The sequence below is a fragment of the Convolutriloba macropyga genome, chromosome 9 (assembly GCF_964194025.1).
Source record: "Convolutriloba macropyga chromosome 9, txConMacr16.3, whole genome shotgun sequence".
NCBI lineage: Eukaryota > Metazoa > Xenacoelomorpha > Acoela > Convolutidae > Convolutriloba > Convolutriloba macropyga.
In genome coordinates this window covers 65,071,003-65,096,170 of record NC_134476.1, presented here as the reverse complement: position 1 = coordinate 65,096,170, position 25,168 = coordinate 65,071,003, and the positions used below count along the sequence as shown (strand labels likewise).

Genomic DNA, 25,168 nt, shown 5'->3' with positions numbered 1-25,168 from the left:
AAATTCAAATTGGCGTCAGATAAAACTCAAACTAAACAAAATAACTCGTACATCACTAGAAAATATATGGGACTAGACCATAATAAAGCCCGGTAACAATTAGAAAAAAAAAGAACAAAAACATCAAAGTCAAAAATTCGAAATTCGAAAGATTTTGAAATTAGGAATGCACACAATCTGGTTTTGTTTTGCAATACGCACTTTTGGTCAAGGGATTGGGTCACTTTTTAGTGAAGTTACATCTGAAGTCTCACCGCTCCGCTCATTGGGTTAGATAACAATGTAATATAACCAGGGTGAAATAAATTTTGGAAATATATTAAACATTACTTATTGGTGTTGAATTTTGGTGCCGAAAAACAGCATATGGATTTATATCCTCTGTCATGCAGAAGCGCATGAGGTTTTCTTAAGAGTCCAAATTTATGCTCTCAACAGATCGTAAATCTTTTTGAGGTCTAAATTTGACCATGCCAAAAATTTCTAACATTTTAAGTTTATGATATCAAATTAATCAAGTTCAGAACCTACGATATCAAGGATGATTAATGTACGACCAATTTCTAAGGATTAAGACAGAATTTTTTTCCAAAATTCGCGTTTTTGTGTGCGGTTTTTCTCGACTACGAAAAACTGATTTGTTAGCCGATTGTGTTTTTCGGATTTTTATTATTTTCAGGAAAGATAAAAATAATTTTGTGTAATAAATACAATTGTCCATATTTTGTATGCAAACTTTTAGTTTTGATTAGTTCGAATATTACATTTTTTCCAAATGTGGAGAGAAGAAACTCATTATTCCAAAATAGATTAAACTAATTAAAATCTTCAGTGCAAATGATTTTAACAAACAATAAGGAGTACCTGAGTACCTACATGAAATTTGTGCTGTGGAAACATGTACAATAATTTGAGCAAAAACGAAATTTGAGGTAGAGTCTTTCATGAATTAGTCTGATAAAATATAAAAGAAATTGTTTTTTTTTCAGTGAATCCCAAAAATTAGCAATAATTATTAAAAACAGAAACAGAAACAATTTTGAAAGTGTTTGCAATCATGAAAATTTGTAACTATATAAAAATAAATGCTAAAATAATCAGACTTTGTACATTTTTCATCCAAACAAAGGGTTACAATCGATAAAATCTTCAATATCATTCATAACACTGAAACTATTGTTAAAAAATTTAGATTTGACAGTATTAGTCATAATTCTAATTAAAGTTACAGTAACCGAAAAAGTTATGCAACGGATAGATTATAGCGGATATACAGTTACAAAAGCAATCTTGAAAAATCAAACATCAGGACACATTTGGAGCGGCTGAGGCTGAAACTGAGTTGTGTAAAACTTTCCCCATCACAAATTGGTCACATAAAAGCGGACACAATTTGAAAGAAAAACCTGAAAAAATACTCATCTTATTTCTTCATTAATGTTTTACAATTTATCTACATTTTTTCTGCAAATTGAATGCAAACTAGTTTTCTCAAATAATCCCACAAATCATTTATAAATACACTTTTTAAAATTCAATATTTGAGATTTTTCATCAAATCATTGATCTGTGGATTTTTTCGGGAGTGCTGCTCAGCTTTCCACTGTTGATGTAATAAACGATTGTTAGTACTTGTGCAAATATCGTACGAGAGTCTTAGCAATGCATTGTACGACTGCAGTTAGATTTTTTATGTATTACATGCAAATTTAAGGGATGTTAATATAGTTACTAATAAAGTTCATCCCGATTCAGTTATTACCCTAGTTTAACTTATCAATACATGAATGAAATTTGTCGGAGAAATTTGAGTATTTCTTCATTTGAGTATTACTTTCAAAAAAAAGTTATTTTACTTCCAAAAAAAATTGGTTTTTTCAAAGTTGGGATATATTCTCCAGTTTTTGGAGAAAAACGTTCCGATGTTTCTAAGATAAAATTCAGACGATAAAATTCTAAGATAAAATTCGATTAGTTCAGACGTCTCACCTGGCCTTAGTGGTACTGATACTGCCAATAGCCAGATCGACCTCCTGGTCAATCACAGCACCCACCAGACCCACCCACTCTTGTCCATTTCCTCCTCTTGATGACCCCTGAGACCTCTGACCTGTACCCCTAGACACCCCTCCCCCTCCCGCACCCTGTTTTGCTGCACCCGCTGGGAAGTTCCCAAAGTAGAGTTCGTAATCGAACGCCAAGTCATGTGACATTCTCTCGACGAGGTCTACCTGGAGAAGAAAGAAGACGTATTACAAGTTGAATATTTTCTTAGTTTTATTTTTAAAGTTTTTTATTCTAAAACTTTTTAAAGTATAAAAGTTTTATTCTTAGTTTTTTCTTAGTTTTTCTTAGTTTATTCTTAATTTTTTTTCTTTTTAAAGTTTCATTCTTAGTTATATATTTTAAGCTAAATATTTTTTTTCAGGTTGAATATTTGCAGTTGCCAGAAAAATTTACATCCAGCATATCGGACGCAATTTTGTCAGAAATCGACTATAGTTTTAACATTTTTGTGCATTCCGGAACAAGCTTTCTTCATCACCCCTCCCGGTGTAGTTAATGGCTCTCTATAACTGATATTTAACACCTTTAAAATGGTATGCATCAATTGTAATGGATAGTAAAACTCTTATCAGGTCAGACTAACCACTATTTGTTCAAGAGGACTATTAATTTGTTCAAACAATTGACAATTGAAAACAGAAAAATTGTTCGCGAGGCATAAGGAAATCCAGGTTGAGGTCCCCGACGGAAAGTCGATATGTCCAGACCCAGATGAACGCACGGCGGGGGTGTCGTGCGTTCAAATTTACAGAGTCTGGAAACACGGAAAAATCGTGAAAGTCTGGATTTGGACGCACGAAAAGCCTGATAACCGCACAAAAGTCTGGGACGGTCTGGACATAGACACTTTCTGTCTGGCACCTCAACCTGGGAGCGCTTCCTAAATTTTAGGCTTTTTTGCTGCTGTCTTTTTGCAAGTCTGATTTTGCATCAAGAGTTTATGAACTGCGCTTGATAACTTATGAACTTGATAGAGTTTGATAACTTTTCTTCTATGGGGTAAGGAACATTTTTTTTATGTTTATGTGTATACCTCTAGTCCTACACAGCAGTGTCTAATGGCATCAAAGTGAGACATGTTGTGTTCGAAAGAGACGTCCTTTCTTATCCGAATGACCTCTACCCTCTCAAGGGCATCCGACCCATTGTCCACTATTGGGTAGCAGTCCTTCCCTATGTAGCACTACACACAAACAAACAAACAAATAAACAAACAAACAAATAAACACAGAAACAAAAATCACAACAAAAATGAAGATTAGAACTCGAAGGTGGAATGAAATCAAAAATTGTTTTCTTGATAACTCGGGGAACATGATTCATGGTTTTTGCGGAATTTAATACTCAGATGAGGAAAAGCAATTGCAGACTTCGAAATTGTTAGTTTCTATCTTAACATTTAGTGTTTATTGGAGATGTTTATCTGGGTATACAAGAAATTAGATCATAAAATTACTATCAAAAATTTGGTTACAGTTTCTGTCTAAGTAATTGGGTTTATAGATGTCCGCACAAAATTTTAATTAAGATTAAATCAACATGACTCGTTGAGACAAACTTTTTGGTTCAGAAACCGTTCATGACACATTTGGTTCTGATAATCTCTAATTCAGAATATTATTTGTAACAAGGAGGTTTGTTAATGTGCGTTCGCACATGATATTCCGACCCGCGCTCATCTACAATTTTGACTTAAATATCTTTTCACTTACATTTTGTACAAAGAGATAATCATAACAGATGTTTGAGTTTTACAAAATCGTTACACAACCAAGATAATAATTGAACTAAATAACGCACATGACTCATTGCAACAAGATCTGCCAAAAAAAAGTTTACGAGAAAAAAACAACAACAACACCAAAATGCAACAAAAACAAAATTTAACGGCAAAAACTCAATATCTTAAGTTAAAGACACCTAGTAAAAACGTCAAATTACAATCAGACAATATTCTAACTACAAAAATTTATTTTGCCTAACTACACATCAGATTTGGATTAATAAAGAAATATTAAGGCGAAACTCAAAAATCAACATTTTTTAAACCAAATAACTTCAAAAGTGAAAAATAATTAGCTTTTAAAGAGATAATTCCTGATAAATTTAATAAAAAGTAATAATGAAACCATTAACACATATGTCTGGTTAGATTAAGCCATAGTAACGGACTAAAGATGCCAAAAATTACGAACAAAAAATTACAAATATCGCAAAAACATAAATTAGTGAAGCCATTAAAATTATTAGCTATTATCTGAATATTAAGTATTTTTATTTCATTTTCTAAATATACTATTTCAGCTAAAATTATACTGAATGAATCAAAAAGTTCAATTGGGCCACATTTGAAAATCATTGGGATCTGTTATTACGCGATTGTGCTAAAGGAAGAGAAAAAGAAACAAAAACACACCACTCACATAACTTTTAAAAAACGCATATTGGCCAACTAGCAGAACATCAGTTAAGTCTTAAAATCAGTAAACATGTTAATTTTCAAAGAACAATGAATTTTGTAGGACGGCTTAATGATGAGATTAAGTTACAAGTTGACGAAAAAAACAACAAAACTGAAAAAATGAAAAATTCTGAAAATTCTTAAAAAAAGTATAATCTCATAAACTTTAGGACTATTTGCAGTAAACTGACTGCTTCAGGTAACATCATTCGTTCAATCCTCATACACAAGCTAATGAAGTCGGTCAGCTATTTATTGCTACCTAAAGAAAGAAAAACGCAAAAAAAAACAAATTCAAAAACAAAAAAAGCGAGAAAAGTGTCAAAGCAAATGAAAAAAAAGATATTTTTGGTAGGAACTTTTGTTTTTTCAAACATTTTTTTTAGTAGCAATGAGATTCTTCTTTTTAACAATCTGACTCTTAAAGATCAACAAAAACAAACAAAAACATTAAAAATTTGAATTTTTTGAGAAAAACCCGTACTGTCAACGCTATTAAATTCAAGAGCTTTCAACAGAAACTAATAAATACGCTAAGTTTTTTCTCGATGAGACAACAAGATGTTTGTCATTATTAGGTCATTAATAAGACATTAGAATAAGTCATAGATAATGAAAACAACAAGAAATATAGTCAAAATCCTAAATTTAAGTAGAAAAGTGCGAGAAGAAAGTGTTGAAACCATTTAAACCATAAATTTTTCACTATAAACTTTATATATGATCCGGTGAACGCCATCTCTAGGCCAATGCAACTATCAATATAAGGATAATGTGTTAGGATCCCAAAAGGAAACAAAATTACGAAAAAAAATCAAAAACGTTAGATGATAAAACCGCTAAATAGATCGATTTTGGGTGAATTAGAAACAAGGGGGTGCAATCATTACTGAAACTGACTTGTATTTCACTGAAAATTTAATATCGGTTAATTTTTCAAAAAAAAATTTTGTAAAATTTTTTTAAAAGTCGTAACAGCCATGAAAATCAATAGCTTTCAACAGAAGCCAATAAAGACCCTCATTCGGAGCATATGCCCCGATTTGAGGACAGGGAATTTTATCATGTAGAGGTAATCAATAAAAAGTCACAATAAGTCTTATGACTATGGAAACAATAAAAATTTTGGCAAAACCAAAAATTCAGTGGAAAAGTGAGAGAATAAAGTGTCGAAGCCATTTAAACCAGAAACTTTTCTCTGAAAACCTTATCCATCAACCATTCTCTAAGCCAATGGTACACATAAATATCAGGATAATGTGATAAGTTTTCAAGAGGAACCAATAATAAAAATATCAAAAAACAGTCCTCAGAGTTTTCAAACAAATAGTTAGAAGATAAAACTGCCAACCGGATTAATTTGTGTTGGAGTAGAAAGGAAAGGGCCTTGTCTACTGAAACGGACTTACAATTCACGAAAGTAAGTTAATGATTGGTTAATGTTAAAAAAATTTGTCGACAAATAAAGTTTAAAGGCTTAACAGCCATTAGCTGTCCACTGAAATCTCTATATAATTTCACTTAATGCTTATTACTAAACATATTGCACTTTTAATCAACGAGACAATGGCTTAGGACTTCAAAAAATTAGTAAAACCTCGAAAAGAAAATCAAAAATTCATTTAAAATTACGAAAACTCAGAGTCGAAGCCAAAAAAACCGAGCTATTACTTGAAAACGATTTTTTTGTTCGTTGGGATTCATTTGACTCTAAATTAGGTTTTTCAGTAGCGGCATTTAGATATGAAAAGTGATTAGTCGCTAGGTGACCCGAGAAAACAAAAAAAAAAATTCAAAATAACAGACTCTGAAATAGAAATCAAAATTTTTTTGATAGTAAACTTTCCTATGACACTAGAACTATTCTTTTTATCGCCTTTTGTCTTTTAGGAATTCCAAATTGTTTCATTTTTTGGCCTAGAATGTAATTTCGAGTTACTATTATAATTTAAAAATATCTTAATTTGAAGAAAAATTACACTAAAAGTGAACAATCATGCCAAATATTCCATGTTCACACAAAACTTTAATCCTCGATAGCTGGTCGAAAAAAAGACGAAATTCGGAAAAATTTTTCTAATTTGAATTCTACGCTGGACTAGCTTTTTAATGATACTACTCACATTTCTCTACGATGAATATATCGATCGGCCAAAATTCTCTGAACAAAAAAACTCATTTGAGTATATATTTCCTCCCCCCACAACTGGGGTCGTAACAGTAATAATAATAATAAAAATTCATTGCTTTCAGATCAGATAAACAAAAAAAACTGTTTTCTTACACTTTTTCATGACTGAGAGAACACCACAAGGCAGTGTCGCCTCGTTGTGTGGTGCCTCATGAAACTGGAAAATCGTAGTGTTTTTATATTAAAACAATAGGTTCAAAAAACATGAAAACAAAACTCCGTAGAAACCTTCTAGCAGATCAGCGCTGCCTAACGTGAAGTTTTCGCGGAACCGATGAGCAAAATCTTTGCAATCCATCCAGGACAGATTTTTCACGTCTTCAGTGAAATATGGCTGAAATTTTAGTATTTTGCTATCAGTTTTTTTGCTCTTTCTGAAATAATCTTACTGTCAATTGATCTTTTATACAAAAAATTTAAGTGTATCGCGCAAATTCTCTGTCTTCTAATTTTTTTTGTTTCCTTAACTTTCAATTCAATATCTTTACTGGCCTCATTTAACTCCTTTTTTCATAACTAATTTCCAAAGTATTCATAAATACCTCTATCCTATGTTATAGATTTTTGCTGCAATTCTGAAGTCCTTATTGTTTAATTTTAAAATGTTTAATTTTGTTCTTATCACTTTTCAGCCTCAGAAAAAAACATTCTGCAATCATTCTAAAACTATTTGGCGTAAAATATGATAGTGGGTTTTTGTTTCGACTCACCCTTCTGTCAGCACCTGGCTGTTTGATTGATAGGAATGGCTCTATGGCTGCCATGGCCACTTTGATGCTCCTTCTGGCACTGTTGCTCAAGTCTGGCACTGCATACGTATTCCCAGTCCATACTATGTGGTCCAGAACTACCTAAAGCAAACCAAACTCAAAATATCAATAATTTCCTAGGCGGGCGTAAAACTTTTTTTTGGAAAAAAACTGTATTTGATATATTTTTTTAAAAAATCGGAAATGCACCCTGGAAGAACATTTTTATCAATGGTACTAATATAAATGATGGTTAAGCACAAGACATATTAAATTATAATAATATTAATGCAATGATTGCTAAAGTTCGTATAGGATCTTTGTATGATTACCAAAGCTCAAAAAAATAATTGCTAAAAACAGACATACAAAGTTCTCCTTTTTGTATACTGAACACTGGTATTTCTATTGTATCATCACATTATGTGCCCTATGTCCGAAAAATCGAGTATACCTACTCGACTTTGTAAGTCTTTTCCACGATCCGTGTGTTAGGACTAAAGTTGTTAGCTTATTTGGAAACGAGTGACACTAGGCTAACTTAGTTCAAATTTGCTTAAATTTACTCCGTTTCCAAGGATATAGTATCTAATTACCGAAATGAATGAAAGCGGAATTAGCAATTAGTTTCAGAAATGTCCTACTCAATTCTAATTGTGGTTTAAGATGATAATTAGTGGTTTTGAAATCAACATCACAAAGAACAAATAAGTATTTGATTTTGATTACTTATTAATAAATTAATAAAGTTTGGGCAATCTAATTTTAGTCCAAAAATATGCTCAAACTGGTTTTGTTTCCATAAAACGCAAAATTGATTGAAATTTTCCTCTTTGCTCATTGTTAACTTACTTCATGGAAGCACTAAATAGCGATTCTTCCAACAAGGAACCTTTCGCACAGCTAATAAGTTCGAAAAGTGAAAATTCTGTTTTGAAGTGCTTGTGAATGGTGAATAATGGAACAATAACATATAGACTTTTTTATTTCTTTTTTCGGTTCGTTTTTATTTTCAATTTTTGCAGGCCGCTTTATTTGCCCTCGAAATTTTTATACGAAGGAAGTTTCTAAAATTGATTTTTCTCTCAGAGCAAAGAAGATTTTTTTCGTATTTTCAATTCCTAAATATCTTATATATGAACTTTTCGTGTCTTCTAGGTTTTACTTAATAGTTTCTGTATATTTTCTACAAATCTGTAAAATTACTCATAATTTTATATGATTACCAGGGCTCACATCAGGTTCTTTCATGATTTTTAAGACATGTTTTTGGTTTTAGTTCTAGCTATTTGGTTGAGGAGTTTTGTTGGAAAAAAAGTAATGTGAAACAGACACAGAACATTAAATTTAAAAATTTAGCATAAGCCAAAACATTCTGAAGACGTGTCCAAATCTGAACTGAACCCAAGCTTGCTGTGTTATGTTTTTTCATTGGTTTCCTATAGAAATGACAATAAAAAATAAGTTAAATATTTCACGGAGGAAAAGTTTAATTTTTTATTTAAATGTGAGCAGCAATAATGGTTATAAGAATTTGGTCGCCTGAAAAAATATGGGAGCCTCGAATAGTCAAATTTCGACCGAAAAGTCTTAAATATAACTGACAATTCTTTTCTTTCAGAGACAATTAAGAGTAGATAACCATAATCAGTGAGTTTCACAAAATAGGGATACAGTAATTAGATGCAGTATATACAGTACTTGCATTTAGAAGACAACTAGATGATAGGCCACAAGAAAAACTTCCGGAAAGGATACGTTGAATAACGTATTTGTAATTCGGCGAATACACAGACACAGCATCTTTTTTTATAAAGCGAATATTTGTCCAAGCTTCCCGATTTTCTCATTATTTGTTATTTGAGTGAAAACTTCTTTGCATCTCCTCTCAAGATACCCCCGTATTTGTAAGGACTATATTTGTATTTTGCACTAATAAAGCAGATTCCAAATCATAATTTAGTCAACTTCCACTGCATATTTTAAACTAGATAGATTTTGTCAAATAGTTTTTGCTGTTCAAGACAGAGCTGGCGCTCCCCACTTGGAATTCCTCAGTTTTTTCATAGAAATTTGAATTTGAACCAGGGTAATTTTTATTTTGGCGTATTTGTTTCTATATGAACTGATAACCAATTTGCTAGAAAAAACTTTGATACATGCCAAAGGTAAAAATGACTTACCTCACTTGTGACTTACTACGTGAATATGTGATTTTCGTAAGCTCTATTTGAGTTTGACCTAATTTTGTATTCTCAATTTGATTCATAAGTAAGTTCAGTGGTCACTTTGGTCACTTTTGAAATCATTTGTGAGTCAATAGTAAATGGATGCGATTTGCTACTTAACACTTTTCAGCGTGAAGTTAGTTTGAAAACGGGATATATATTGATTGTTGGATCTCAAATTTTATTTTATGGAGAAAGTTGTTGTTCACGTGAATAGACAGTTTCGTTTTTCTAGAATTCCAACACTTAATACTATAATAATAATAATAATAATAATAATAATAATAATAATAATAATAATAATAATAATAATAATAATAATAATAATAATAATAATAATAATAATTATTATTATTATTATTATTATTATTAATATTATTATTATTATTATTATTATTATTATTATTATTATTATTATTATTATTATTATTATTATTATTCATATTATTTTTATTATTAATTTTTAATTATAAATATTGAGCAAAATCTTGCTTTAGATAGGATTTTTCTTCTAATTCAAGCCTCAACGTCCAGTTTTTTTATTTTTCCTCCTGCCAATAATCCACCACGATTTTGAGCCGTGTTTATGACTTCGTAAATAGACAATTATAACTTTACTATTAGAAATCGGATCTTTTGTATGGTTTATGTACATTTTTGATTGAGATTTTAAATTTAAATTATGATTTTAATCAATATTTCTGTCCAATTCAAATTGCAGACTGTATACTGTACTCAATTGCGACAAACAATTTCTTTTTAAAAATTATTTTTTATGTCCTTTGGCAGTTTTCTAACTATCTCTAAATTGCATTGCGCTATTGTAATTCTGCTTGGCGTTCCTGCGTGCATATATCAACTTATTCATAAGCGAAAATTGATTATGTAACAAAAATTTTCGAAATTTAAGAAAAAGATACTTTTAAAAACTTTCAGCCTACTGAAAGGCGTTTGCTCGTATTTACCACTGAAGCTGGATCAAAAGATTATAATCAATATTGACTTCTTAATAGAAACAAGTTGAGGTCTTTAACAGGTTACAATGCTAAGCTCATACAACATGGACTTATGAAAAGACATCTAAAGTCTGAGGGGGAGGTAAAAAAAGACTTTAAATACATGGTCGAGGACGCATCTAAAGTTGAGCTAAATTATTTTCATAAGTCCAGCCAAATTGTTTCCTAATTTATGGTCTAGCCAAATTTGAGGACGGTTGTCTTAGTTCCAGCCAGAGTCGAGGGCATCACTTAAAGTCCAGACAAATTCCTTTCATACCAAAAATCTATACATGACTGTCCTTTCATGCCCTATAACAGTCGAGGGCAGTCTTTTAATAGTTCCAGGTCTAGACTAGGGTTCTGTTTTTACGATGAAACGGTGCATATTAGCCAAACCGACCCAAGCAGGACCAGAAAAAATGTCACCTCAAATGGCGACTAAATCTAACCTTAGTCTTTTCAGAAATGACCCCCTTAAAATTCCAGAGTCTCTTCGGCTGGCCTGGCATGGAAGTGGAGCCGAAGTTATCGGGAGATTTGAACCCTGATGAAGATTGGGAATTGGGGGGAGATTGGGGCTGTTGGAATTGTGAGGATGAATATTTGGGTTGAGTGTGTAGGTTGAGTACTTGGTACATTCCGCTCATTGGTCTCTTGCAGTGTGGGTTGAATGACATCGTGCTCATTAGACACCTGTAGAAAAAACCAATCAAAGTCTATTGGAATATATGGTTTATGTTGTCACCCGGGTCGAGGTTCGTTCAAAAAATAATGTAAGATTAGCGGTGAATAGCGGTCAAAAAAACTCTTAACCGCAAAGAGCCCGCGTCTTTTAGCGTTGAATGCATTGATAGCAGTGAATTTTTGTAAGATTAGCGTTGAATTTAGCGGTGAATATTTGTAAGATTTGCGATTTTAGCGGCGCATAAGCGGTGAAAAACAATTTTTCACCGCTTATTTTTTTTCACCGCATTCATCGCATTGAGCACAAATCTTACACTTTTTACTCAAATTCACCGCAAATCTTACATCTTTTAGCAATTTTTAGCGGTGACACCTCGGCCCGGGCAAAGTGCTGTAGGGTTAGCCTTTTTTAAATCTGTTTTTACTTCCCTAATTGAGAGGTCGACTGATGTGAAGACCCGGTTTGAAGTAAGAAAAGACTTTGAATCCAAATTGATAGCACCCCAAAAGTTCAATTTTCTACGCAACGTAATTCCTTGTTGCAACTAATTTGCAGAATATTTTTACCCAATTATCCCCTTGGCTAATGTTTTTGCCTACTTAGGGAATTCAGATATTAAGTAACGGTAACTAACCAGCTAGCCTAATTTAAAATTGACGAACTTATTTGAAATTTATGATGATTAAAAGAAAGTTGCCTCTAATTGATATTTTTTGGATATATTCCGTCCCCCCCCCAAAGTTTTTTATGACCCCCACTTACAAAATATATGTTGTTATATAGCACGTTACTATGTAAGTGAATAGAACGTGCGCCTAGGATTTATGCTCACTAAGCTGGGGGGGGGGGAACAAAATAGATCCAGAGAAACGGTTTGAAGAGAACGTGATTTATTGAAAACTTTCTTTTTGTTGTCACATTTGGACGGAGTTCAATTTTACATTGGAGTATTTGGTAAGTTACCCTTAAGTTATAACTGAATTTCATAAGTAGGCAGGACCACTAGCCAAGGGGATTTATTGGGTTAAAAAAATTTCCAAAATCTTATTACAAGATGGAGCAATATGGCGTCAAAAAATGAGTTTTTACTCCGTAAAATGTAGGGCTGCTAACTTTTCTTTGACGCTCAGTATATTGTACGTCGAAACTAAGCTACTGTTAGAGTCAAAGTTCAAAAAGAGAAAGCAACGTTCTAAAACAGAAGTCATGTTTGAAAAAAAGAAGTCAAATTGTAAGTTTGATTAAATTTGCTTCAGCTTAAAAACCGGTAGAACGCCAATGCGTCTCTTCGAGTTGTAACAAAGACCAACCGGCCTAAAAGAATCGCTACAAACTTCGTTTGAGAGTAATTAAGAAATCCGGCTAAAGACTCGGCGGATCTTTTCCGTTTGTGATGCCCCCTCCCAGCTTAGTGGGCGCATATTATTTGCAACCTCCAGCCGCACGTGCCATATTTTTACATAATGATTTACTATGTAATGGCACGTGCTCTGTAACGGGGGGGGGGGGTGCGTAACGTACTGGGGGGGGGGCAGAAACGGAAAAGATGATCCGACTCGGCTACCTATTATCAGAACTTCGTAGTGAAACTTACTCTCTAAATCTGTGTGCAAAGACAGTGCTCCTGAACTTTGGAATCGGCTGAGTTCTTTCCGACAGCTGTAGATCTCTTTGGAAGTTGACATTTGAGAATCTAGGGTCCTCGTATTTGATATTGACCAGGTCTTTTGTGGCGTTGATCAGAATATCTAACCAGCATACTTTATGTTCGCAGTTATAATCTCTCTCAGTTATAATAATTTAATTATCTATCAAAAATAATTGATTGAAATTTCTCAACGCGTAGTCAAGTAGATGGAGATAGTCATTACATGTGCAATAAAAAACTTTTTTCTAAAAAAACTAACAATCTGTAACTATCGATCAATTTATGATTACATACGAGCTTTCTACAATAAAAATGAACAAAACATAAATAATCATAATTTTAGAGATAGTAGTAATAAGTTTTTTTTAAAAAAAAAATAGTTATACCGTTGTCCATATTCCCAATTATTATAACTTATAGCTTAGAAAAATAGTAAACGCCCACGAAATACTTCGTCTAATGCTCCAAACTCAATATTTTTAATTAACCAAACTTTGAAAAGCAAACTAATTTGAAATCACAATGCTGATTTTTTATCACAAATGATGTTTCACATTTACATTTAAGTCAAAATCTGTTTGAAACTAATTATTTTCATTCTCAAACTTTCAAAATGTGATAATATTCTCTTCATTTTGAGAATTAAAGCTTATAATATTTCGAAATTTATCTAATAATGATTTACCAGTTCAATTAATTTTGGATGCAATATTATCTAAGTTCGGTCAAGGATTTCTTGAACTAAATTCAAATGTAATTAGTTAACACTGCCGTTGTTATTGTCTCAGTTATATAATAACTGCTCTAACTCAGAATTCAAGTTTTTTTAATTAAACATAAAATAATTTTCGGTTTGTACCTAGACGAGCAAGGATGGTTGTCTTACAAGATCTTGCAAGATTCTTGCAAATAACGCTATTCTTGTTTCCGGCGGTTCTTGCAAGACGGTTATCTTGCAAGAGTCTTGTAAGATGTTCGGTTATCTTACAATACTATTGCATTTCGGACGGTTATTTTGCAAGATTCTCGCAAGGTTCTTGCAACATAACCATTCTCAATCAACTAGAACATGAAGTATGAACATGAAGTATGCCTATTGAGGTGTTTAGAGCGAGTTCTATGTTAGTGTTTGGCATTCTCTTCACAGCCAGAACTCCGTCTGGGTAGTCTTGCATGTATTGGGGGTCTTCGGTGACCAGGGACTCTGACACTATTATAGCTGGCCGAATCCTCCGAAGCAAATACCTGTTAAACAAAAACAGACCTGCTGAAAAGCTCTTTTATTTCGCCAGCCAATTAGCTACCAGATTTTCAGTACGATACGGTTGACAAAGTACACAATTTTTGCAACATCCTATTGAAAATTTGTCAGTATAATTCTAAAATACTCTGAAATACCAGAATACTCACCGATGCAGATGAAGATAGCATCTCGAAGCGAAATTGCGCTGACGAAAGCTGCTTGCGATTGCTAAAGGCTGTCTAAGAATGATCCATCGAGGTTAAAAACACGTTAATCAACTCCCGTTGTGATAACAACACCTGTATAATCTAGAGCTAACCCCTAGGTTAGCTTGGTAGCGCCAAAAACCTTAATTTCTACTTTTTGAATTCTTTTTCCAACTGTTTTCTCGCCACTGTTGCCATATAAAGAGTAGATAGACAAAAGTGACGGAAAAAGATAGTCTATTCAACTGCAAGATGATGTAAGCTGAGCAACTGTCATAACCGCAACGAGACTCGGTTAAATACAATATCACAAGGTTACTATCGTCCTCTATAAGGTTTTCGACAACTCGGCTTTGCCTTAGAGTTTGACAACATCTCAAAAGCAATAACAACCGTGTGGTAATATTTATCGACGAATTATGACCGATGGATACTATCACAAGTTTAATATCGCTATCGAGTTATTAACAAATTTTGACACGAACACGAATATTTGAATAACTTCGAGAGATCAATGACAATTGTGTGGTAATGTGTCTTATTAGCTCTCGTTGCGATTACAAAAGTTGCATAACTTTATCATACTGCTGCCGTGATTTGACAAGAATTTAATCACTTTCTTTTATCGTCACTGATCTTCATAGTAAGAGTGGCGATAAAAGAGTGCTAAAAATTCGTAGACATTTAACAAAGCATTTCTTGTAATTTTAGTTGGACGTTATCGTGTTATTTCTCAGGCAAGTTATGCAAATGTTGTCATACACCCAAAAAAGGGGGGTTGTCCATTGAAGAAAGTACCCAATCCATGGAAGCAGTCAGCGAAAACACGAAAAGACAGTGGTAGGTACACGCAGCAGATAAGGTTTTCATGAGTTTGAGTTTTCTTCACATAGTTTTATTCACATTTTCACGCAGTGCTTCCTTTTTTGAAGTAAACATGTAAATTATTCTGATTATAAAGCTGAATTTAGATATTCACATGCTTGTAGCTGTTAAATAAATTTATCACAGTATCCGTTTTGTTATTAATTAATAAAATTAAATTGTGGCTGTTCGTTCTCATAGGTAAAAATAGGATTTGAAGGCTCCTATTTGTCTATTAACGTGTACTTTTTGTGCTGATCAAGAAAAAACTCGGTTAAAATACTTTCAATACTTTGAGGTGAACCGGAAAATTTGAATATCTCTGAGAGGTCAATGACAATTGTGTGGTAATGTGCTTAATCAACTCTTGTTGCGATTACAGCAGTGGCATAATCTTTTGTACACTGCTGTCGTGATAAGACTACAAATTAATCACAACCTTTTATCGCCACTGTTTTTCATAGTAAGAGTTGCGATAAAAGAGTGTTACAAACTTGCAGTGTCAGGAGAAAGCATTTCTCGTAGTTTTAGTTGGGCGCGTTCCGAAAGCTAAAAAACGGTTTAAAAATTGACGGGAAAATTTTTGTCTCTCATTATGGTTGAAAAAAGTTTCCTTCTGATTCAGAGGCAATTCAGTAACGCAATCTGAATTTTCCTCTGATTCAGAAAGGTTTCAGAATTGATAAAGAAACTATTCTGAAACGGTTTTGAATCATAATTGAAAATCAAAATTTCACTGAACTCGCTCTCAATCAGTACTGATGTTAGGTACGCGCGTTAACGTGTTATTTCACAGATAACTTTTGCAACTGTTGTCATACACCAAAAAAGGAGAGTTTTGTCCACTGAAGAAAGTAACGGACCATTGAAGCAGTCAACGAAAACACAAAAAGACTGTTTTATGTAAACGCAGCACATAAGGTTTCATTGGTTTTATTTACCAACAAAGTGCTTTTCACATCCATGGGGGGAAAAAACTTGACAACCGTTTCGTTAGAGATTATTGATTTTCAAGACGCCTAATATTAAAATTTTTAGTAAACATGTAATTAGATTAATTTTATACTGAAATTAAAGGTGTGAACACAAAATACAGAATGCTGAAATAACCAATATGACAAAACACCCAGACACTATGCAATATTTCATAATACTGTTTATTTAATCTACCAGATTATTTAGCATAAAATCATCCTCTGATATAACTATCCAAGTGGGACCAGAATAGATCTTATAATTGAAGTCACCCATACCTAACTCCAAGGCAAATTCAGTACTGAGTCAGAATCTAATTCAAGTCACATTTTGCACTGAATTTGTCTGATTCAGAGCTAATTCAGTGATTCATTCTGAATTATATTCTGATTCAGAAGAATACAGAATATTTTCTCTGAATTTTGCTCTGATTCAGAGAAATTCAGAAATCACGTCACAGTTGGTTCTGAAGTCCTTCTGAGTTAGTACTAAAACATGAAAATTTTCAAAATTTTTTAAAAATCAGTACTGATTGTCACTGAGTCTTAGGTACGGGCATTTTGGTATTTTGTATTCCAAGGGTACTAACTTGTGGATTTTGTGACCCAAGGGTACTACTTTTTGTTTTTTGTGTCCCAAGGGTACTAACTTGCATGTTGTGAATAGGAGGCTGGCCTCCTTGGGTGAGCCATGCATGACAAAGACAGTGAGTTTAGACATCTCCATCTCTCTACAAGTGACTCCCTCTCTGTCTCCCTCGTGCCACGTGATGTTGTGAACAGTCATGTCTTTGTCATACACTCCACTATAGTAGTACTCACGCGACTTAGCGAAGAACTGTCTAAATATGGAAAGAACAATTCCATATTTAATTAATCATCAAAATTATAGATAATAATTTAATCATCAAATAATATATATTAAATATATATATATATATATATATATATATATATATATATATATATATATATATATAATAATAATATTTCATTTGAATAATGTTTTTATCATTTATTAATTTACATCTCAGGTTGAGGTGCCAGACGAAAGTCACCTCTGATCAGACTCAAGTCGAACGAACACGGTGTGTTTCCAGACCGAAATTAAAGGCTCTGAGTTTTGGTTCGAGCGCACAATTGTATAATCAGAGGTCACTTCGGTGTGTCACTGAGGTCAAATCTTTCTCATTTGGAAATTTTTAAGAAAAAAAGAGAAAAAAGAAATGTTCAATGTAAATTTTTGGTTCTGATCAACTAACTTTTAAAAGAAAAAGAAACTGTAGCAGTTAGAGCTAACGGGGTTTAGCGTGGAAACGTCTAAAAGTTCTTAATTGTTCCGACCCCTCTTGAGGGGTGGAGGAACTATATAATCAAATGGGATTTTTTTGTTCAGTCAATTTTGGCCGATCGATATATTCATCATACAGAGTTGAGACTGGTATCATTAGAAAGCTCGTTCAACGCAGAATATAAAATTAAAAAGATGTTTCAATTTTCGTTTTTTACAGGGAATTATCGAGGTTTAAACTTTTGAGAAAATAGAATGAGTTCCGTTGAATTTATTCACTTTTTCTTTATTTACTAAAATATTGTCAATTTCGCTAAAATTTGTTAAAATTTTGTAGGATAGTGTTGCTTATTTTATTTTTAAAAATAAAAAAATATGGTCGTTTATTTTCAAATAATTTTTTTTTGTGAAAACTTCTGGCTAAATATTTCCAAATTCAGACTTTTTCATCAAAAAAGCACGAAATAATTACATTAATCCACTTTGATTAAATTTGCAGGAATTACACACCCATACACCACAAACATAATCTTTGTAGACTCAAACGGGGGCTATTTATACTTCAAATTCCGTTGCGAGTGCTCTGTAATTAAAATTTTGCCGTTTCTTGCTAACTTTATTCGTTGATTATCAAAAACGCAGCATTTTTTTTTGGTTTTTATGACTAACAAAATATCAATATCTATGACATTTGAAAAATTAAGTGTTCATAATGGACGAACAGCATTAGTACGGCAATTTTTCGACAAATCTTGGACTGTTACAATCCAATTCGAACTGTAATCAGTCGGTATCTTTATTTTAAAAAATTCGATATTTTTTATATTTATTAAATAACAGAACATTTCAAATCAAAGCTCACTAGTGATAAGTCGAAGCTCTAATTGGTTTCCTAATTAGCTCCAATTAATTTATCTAGTTTAATAGATCGCTTGAAAACTTATGTTCGTTTTGACTTTTAAAAATATTTGTTGATTTTTAAATATAAAATAGCTTATTGAAAATCGCCTCCATTTTGTTTTATTTTGGTCAAATTGTAGCTTATTGTCAGCAAGGAAAGAATGCTTCTTCTCTCTACTGAATTTAAATTCAATCTTTATGGCGGTTTTATGCCTCAAGTTATGGTTTTGTGGCTTTGATACTACTAGATTTCACATTTTTTTTATTTTTTTTGTATTTGCCATTCTTCATGTTTTCTAGATTTGTCACATTATCACGTAATTGACAGTTCATACATAACATTATTGCCGTTCAAAATAAGTCAAAATTGATAATATATCGATCCTTAAAGATATAGATTTTGGTTCTTTAAGGCTTCTACACTACTTTCTCGAGGAATTTAATTGGATTTTTTAATTCTGTCTTTAACTGTCGTTTTTATTTTTTCTTTTAGTCGTATGAAATTTCCTGAACAGAGACCTGGTGTCATTGGTTTTTTATGGAAGAATAGATGAGCCGATATTTGATATTAAAATATAGCTGATGGCTTTCATGATTTTGAAAACAAATGTTTTCGAAAATAAAAAAAAAAACATTTTACCTTCGCAATTTTGTTCCCTTTATTGTCTGTTTGTTACCTAGTCTCGTTAAATATAGGCCAAATATGACACTGTTGTTGCAAAGGGAAGGTGTCAAAAGAGATTGGTGTCACAAAAACCAATGTTTTTAAAGATTTCTTTATGAATTTACTGGCTTCAACACGGGTTTTTAAAAAAAAAAGTAATTTAATTTGTCATATTTACGTTTTTTTTGTAGACGTAAGAGATATTCAGGATAATTGCAGGTCTCAAGTGCTTCCTTTGGAAGAATGAGCAAACCTATTTAATTATTTCATTTTGTAATTAACGGCTTTCATGTCTTCGGAAATAAGTTTTTTTCGAAAAAAAACAAGTATTAGTTATTTTTGCCTTTTTTTCATTTTTGTCTAACTGTTTCCTAGTTTCATCAATGAGATGCTGCATAATCTTTTATTGATGTTCCCAGATGGTGCAATCGAACATATTTTGAGGGCTAAAGTATGGCTTTACGGCTGCAAAAGTGTTTTCTGGCAATTTTAACTGATTCTTTGTTTTTTGTCTATTTGTTGTTCTTCTTTAACCGCATATAAAATTGAATACCGACAGTTCTTATGGAATAATAGATGAGCCGATATTTGATATTAAAAGATAGCTGATGGCTTTCCTGATTTTGAAAACAAATGTTTTCGAAAATAAAAAAAAACATTTTACCTTTGCAATTTTGTTCCTTTTATTGTCTGTTTGTTACCTAGTCTCGTTAAATATAGGCCAAATATGACACTGTTGTTGCAAAGGGAAGGTGTCAAAAGTGATTGGTGTCACAAAATCCAATGTTTTTAAAGATTTCTTGATGAATTTACTGGCTTCAACACGGGTTTTTCACAAAATAAAGTAATTTAATTTGTCATATTTACGTTCTTTTTGTAGACGTAAGAGATATTCAGGGTAATTGCAGGTCTCAAGTGCTTCCTTTGGAAGAATGAGCGAACCTATTTAATTATTTCATTTTGTATTTAACGGCTTTCATGTCTTCGGAAATAAGTTTTTTTCGAAAAAAAAACAATTATTACTTATTTTTGACTTTTTTTCATTTTTGTCTGACTGTTTCCTAGTTTCATTAATGAGATGCTGCATAATCTTTTATTGATGTTCCCAGATGGTGCAATTGAACATATTTTGAGGGCTGAAGTATGGCTTTACGACTGCAAATGTGGTTTCTGGCAATTTTAACTGATTCTTTGTTTATTGTCTATTTGTTGTTCTTCTTTAACCGCATATAAAATTGAATACCGACAGTTCTTAATTCCCCTCTGTAGAAGCATTGGTAATTTTCAACCAAAGGGATATTTTAGTTGATTTCTAATGGTTTTCATTACTTTGAAATTAATTGTTTTTTTCAAATAAGCGAATTGTAATCAAGCCTTATTATGGACTGGTCCCATATCTTTTCTAGTGAGCTACAAGTTTTTGTGTTTAATTTCAGTTTTATCTGACGCTTTTCTGACTTTGTTATTAACTTTTGTTTTTAAAACGGACAAAAAGTTTTTGATGGAATTAATGTTTGTTGTTGTTTTTTGATTTTGCTTTTCGTCTTGAGTTGCTTTCTTAATATTGGCATATATCATCAATCTAATGCATCATTTTTTCACTCCACTGAGTTATTTGCTTTGGAGGCTATCTCTTCGTTCATACACCATTTTTTTGATAAAATACTTGAATTTTTGGGTTTATTTACCTGTTCCTCATTTGGTAGACAATTATGCCAAAATTGTGGATCAGCGGGGTCGGAACTTTATGTGCCATCGCACACAACCGAGCCTCCTTGCTAAGGATTGGAGAGTAGCACTTGCGTAAGATAATTTTTTGGCTCTCATCAGTTTTATCAACTAGAGTTCTTTGATTCTTTCTCAATTGGCCAAAACCGCCTCAGAATCAACAAAAGAAATTATAAGAAAACAAATTAATTGGAAAAAAATATTATCATAGGTGAACAAAAAAATTCACTAATTAAACTTTCACTAAAAAATTCACTAAAAAACTAATTAAATTTTCACTAAAAATTCACTAATTAAACTTTCACTAAAAATTCACTAAAAAAATTCACTAAAAAAACTTTAGTTTTTTAAAAAAAGAAGAAATTTTTGAAACATTTCTCTCAATGCAAAAAATTATGAAAATAAATTGAAATAAGGGGGAGTGATGATATGAGTTTGCATATAAATGTTCCAAATCGTCCGACGCCAAAAAATAATCAGTAGACAGTAGGCAGTGGAATTTATAGAAATTGAAATTAAGCTTTCAACAGTTATCATGTGACTTTACAGTTCAGATTTCAGAAGAATTTTTTGAAAATTAACGAGAAGATATATAGCCATTTCAAAAATTTTTGAGTGAAGGAGTCTTTTAACCTGTGCAACCTTCTCTTGCAGACAAATTCCCAAGAGAAAATAAAAAATACTAAACATTTTGATTATTCTGCTAAAATATCATTTACTCGGAATCAAAAATTTTAATTGAATCTCCTGGTTTTTAGGATAACTCCACTGTTGTGTCGAGCGAGATTTTGCTTGCTAAAAAATGATAGCGGAAAAGCAGTTTCACTGTGATTGTTTAAATTGAACTAAATATTCTTACTGATTGATTGACTCACTTTGTTGATTTTGACAAAAAAAAAGATGCCATTTCTGCAACCAATTTTTCTGACTTTTCTATTATATTGTCGCTGATTTTTACTCTGAGAAATAGAGGCATAAATCCAGAATCGTTGCCAAATTGTGGTAAGTTTCGAATCATAATCAAGCTGCTTTTTTGCCATGTGTTTGAAGATATTTTAAATATCAAAAATCAAATCATATGAGTTTTCTAAACAATCATGGAACACACTTTGTCATTTTAATGGCAAAATGGTAGCCTTAAAAAGCAAATCATAGATTGATTAGAAGATCTACTTGTTTAAAGTATGCTTGGACGGAGAAATGAGGCCTTGATGAACACTAAAAAAGAGAGAATCGGGTCATAGCAAATGCCCAAAATTGAGAGCCTAAAACAAATTATGGTAACAATTAGCACACTTTTGTTTCATTTAAAAGATTCTCTTTTGAATCCAAAACTGGTCCATCTTCACAATACTAAAATACTGGATTCGTCTAGATCATCCAATCGCGAGCTGTTCCCTATTGTACAATAAATGTTTATCATAATAAAGCATACACATTATTAAATTTTTTGGATGTAAGCAATTTATTTTTTTAATAAAATTTAAGATTTTGAGAAAATCGCTGCTCCAAGGAACTAATCAGTATGTGTTTGAATGTAAGATGTTTTATTTGCGCAATTTCTAGCACTTATAAATGCCAGAATTTTTCAAAAGCGATGAATTTTATTAACAGAAACTAGTAATTTTGTTGAAGTTATCTTCTTCCATGTAAAAGTTTACGAAAATGTCAATCATATTGTCAAATTGCCGTAAACTTTGAATCATAATCAAGCTAGCAATTTTTTGTCATGTAATTGAAAATGTTTTGAATTTCTAAACAATCATATAGTTTTCTAAAGAATCATTGAACATTCTTTTAATCATTCCTTTTAGTCCTTTTAATCATTCTAATCATAGCTTGATTAGAAGGTCTACGTGTTAAAAATGTACTTGGACAGAGAAATGAGGCCTTAAGGAACAATTAGAAAGAGAGGATGGGTGATAACAAATGCCGAAAGTTGAGAGCTTAAAACAAATTGTGGTAACAATTAGCACACTACTGTTTCAAGTAAAAGATGCTGTTTTGAATTCAAAACTGGTCCATTTTCCGATCCCGTCAAGATCATTCAAAGACGAAATGTGATCACCTGTATCCTATTGTACAATACATGCTTTTCATAATAAAACATATACATTATTACTTTTTTGGTTGTAAGAATTTTATTTTTATAGATAAAAAAATTAATATTTGAGAAAATCGCTGCTCCAAGGAATTGAACAATATGTGTTTGCGTGCAAGATGTTTTGATTTCGCAATTTCTCGCACTTATAAATGCCAGTATTTCTCATAAGCGATGAGTTTATTGTCAGAAACTAGAAATCTTGTTGAAGTTTTCTTCTAAGAAAAATTTTACGAAAATTTCAATCACGTGCGAGTGCATTTGAGCAAATTTGATACCAAATCTCAGAGAACATGACATTTTTTTGGATTTTTGAGGTATTAAGGAAAAATTAGAAAAATTAAGAATAATTAGAAAAATTACGAAAAATTATTAATCTAGATTTTAAGAAAAACCTTAACTGAAAAGCGCAACAAGAATCTAAACAACAACAACAACAACAACAACAACAACAACAACAACAACAACAACAACAACAACAACAACAACAACAACAACAACAACAACAACAACAACAACAACAACAACAACAACAACAACAACAACAACAACAACAACAACAACAACAACAACAACAACAACAACAACAACAACAACAACAACAACAACAACAACAACAACAACAACAACAACAACAACAACAACAACAACAACAACAACAACAACAACAACAACAACAACAACAACAACAACAACAACAACAACAACAACAACAACAACAACAACAACAACAACAACAACAACAACAACAACAACAACAACAACAACAACAACAACAACAACAACAACAACAACAACAACAACAACAACAACAACAACAACAACAACAACAACAACAACAACAACAACAACAACAGAAAACAGAAGTTTGGTAACCTCTAAGCTTGATTTGAAACATTGTAAGACAATAGAATAAAAATCGTTCATATATGACACGCAAACTTTATATAATCAATTGGTTATAAAAGCATTTAAAGTGATTATTCGTAAAACCTTGAGACTAAATTTTTCAACAAAATTTCAAAAGGTCACTGTCTTTATTTTCAGATTCCGTATTCTAATAAGTAGAACAAGCCTGGAGCATGTTAACGATATTTCTCTTTTCCAAGTTTTCCTTGAAGTGTTTGAACAGTGCAACAGTTCACACTTTTCCTGAAGTATTCCCAAAATTCGCCCGAATGTGCTCAATTAAATTATTAGCAGGTGCTGAAATCCTTTAGAGACTAAAAGTCCCCGCACAAATTGAGAGAAAAGGGGAGGAATTTAAGTTGAAGTGAAAATAGTTAAGTTAAAGTTATCAACATTAGAGGAAATTTCAAGCGAAAGAACATAGCTGAATGAATTCTGACAGAATTGTTCGAATAGCATTTTTGACAGATCCGAAGTTCAGAAAGTACAACTGACTTCAATAGCCCAAAATCCAAATCATATTGCCCAGATTCAAAACAGGTACAAGTCGTGCGGGAAAAATTTTGGTTGAGGAAAAGTTTCGAATCCTTCGCTTCCCAGAATAGAACTGAAGACGATATTGGTTTGGGTGGGGCTTGTGAACAATTAGCCCCACCTCCTCTTAGGATTACAACAGTGTACGACATGATTTATATCTCGCCAATCAGAAACAAAAAGTTCAAAACTGTCGCAGAAAATTACAAATTTTAGTTTATCTAAGCTGAATTTGATTCTTAGAAAATCCATATTCTGACAACATGAGATTTTCCTTAATTCGAACTGACTTTTCTCAATAAAATTTATGACGCAACATAATATGTAAACTTTGTTCAGTTTGATCATGTATTATAATATTATAAGATGTAATTCTTTCATTTTCTCAAACCTACTAAAAAGAGGGGGGTTAGGAACCTGTCAGCCAGTCCGATTTTTTTCTGTTTGGTCGGTTTTTGACAGATCGATAACGTCTGCAGACGTATCGTTGTTGTATCATTAAAAAGACCGATCAACAAAAATGGATAGATCGATCAAGTGACATTTCAAATTTCTTGAGATGCCGGGGAATCATTCAGATTCAATTTTTTTCAAAAAAAATTCTCTACTTTTCCAAATTTTCACTATTAAAACAAATAGAATAATTAAAACTATTAAAAAGATTAAAAAAATGAGTGAAATTATTTTTTTTTTATCAAATTGTGAGTAAAAATAACTGACCAAAACT

General features: G+C 32.1%; 2 protein-coding genes across 2 annotated transcripts in view; one reads left to right on the top strand and one right to left on the bottom strand.

The window, feature by feature from the left end:
- Positions 1-25,168, top strand: part of LOC142345524 (uncharacterized) — a 562,956-nt gene that overhangs the window by 102,294 nt on the left and 435,494 nt on the right. The gene's annotated exons all lie outside the window — the stretch shown is intronic.
- Positions 1-25,168, bottom strand: part of LOC142346288 (glutamate [NMDA] receptor subunit 1-like) — a 67,179-nt gene that overhangs the window by 41,191 nt on the left and 820 nt on the right. The window contains exons 2-8 of the mRNA XM_075398802.1: positions 16,965-17,156; positions 14,121-14,272; positions 12,974-13,127; positions 11,144-11,387; positions 7,430-7,570; positions 3,101-3,250; positions 1,990-2,231 (exon numbers count right to left, since the gene is read on the bottom strand). Of these exons, the coding sequence (XP_075254917.1) occupies positions 1,990-2,231; positions 3,101-3,250; positions 7,430-7,570; positions 11,144-11,387; positions 12,974-13,127; positions 14,121-14,272; positions 16,965-17,156 (1,275 nt within the window). The remainder of the gene's footprint in view (positions 1-1,989; positions 2,232-3,100; positions 3,251-7,429; positions 7,571-11,143; positions 11,388-12,973; positions 13,128-14,120; positions 14,273-16,964; positions 17,157-25,168) is intronic.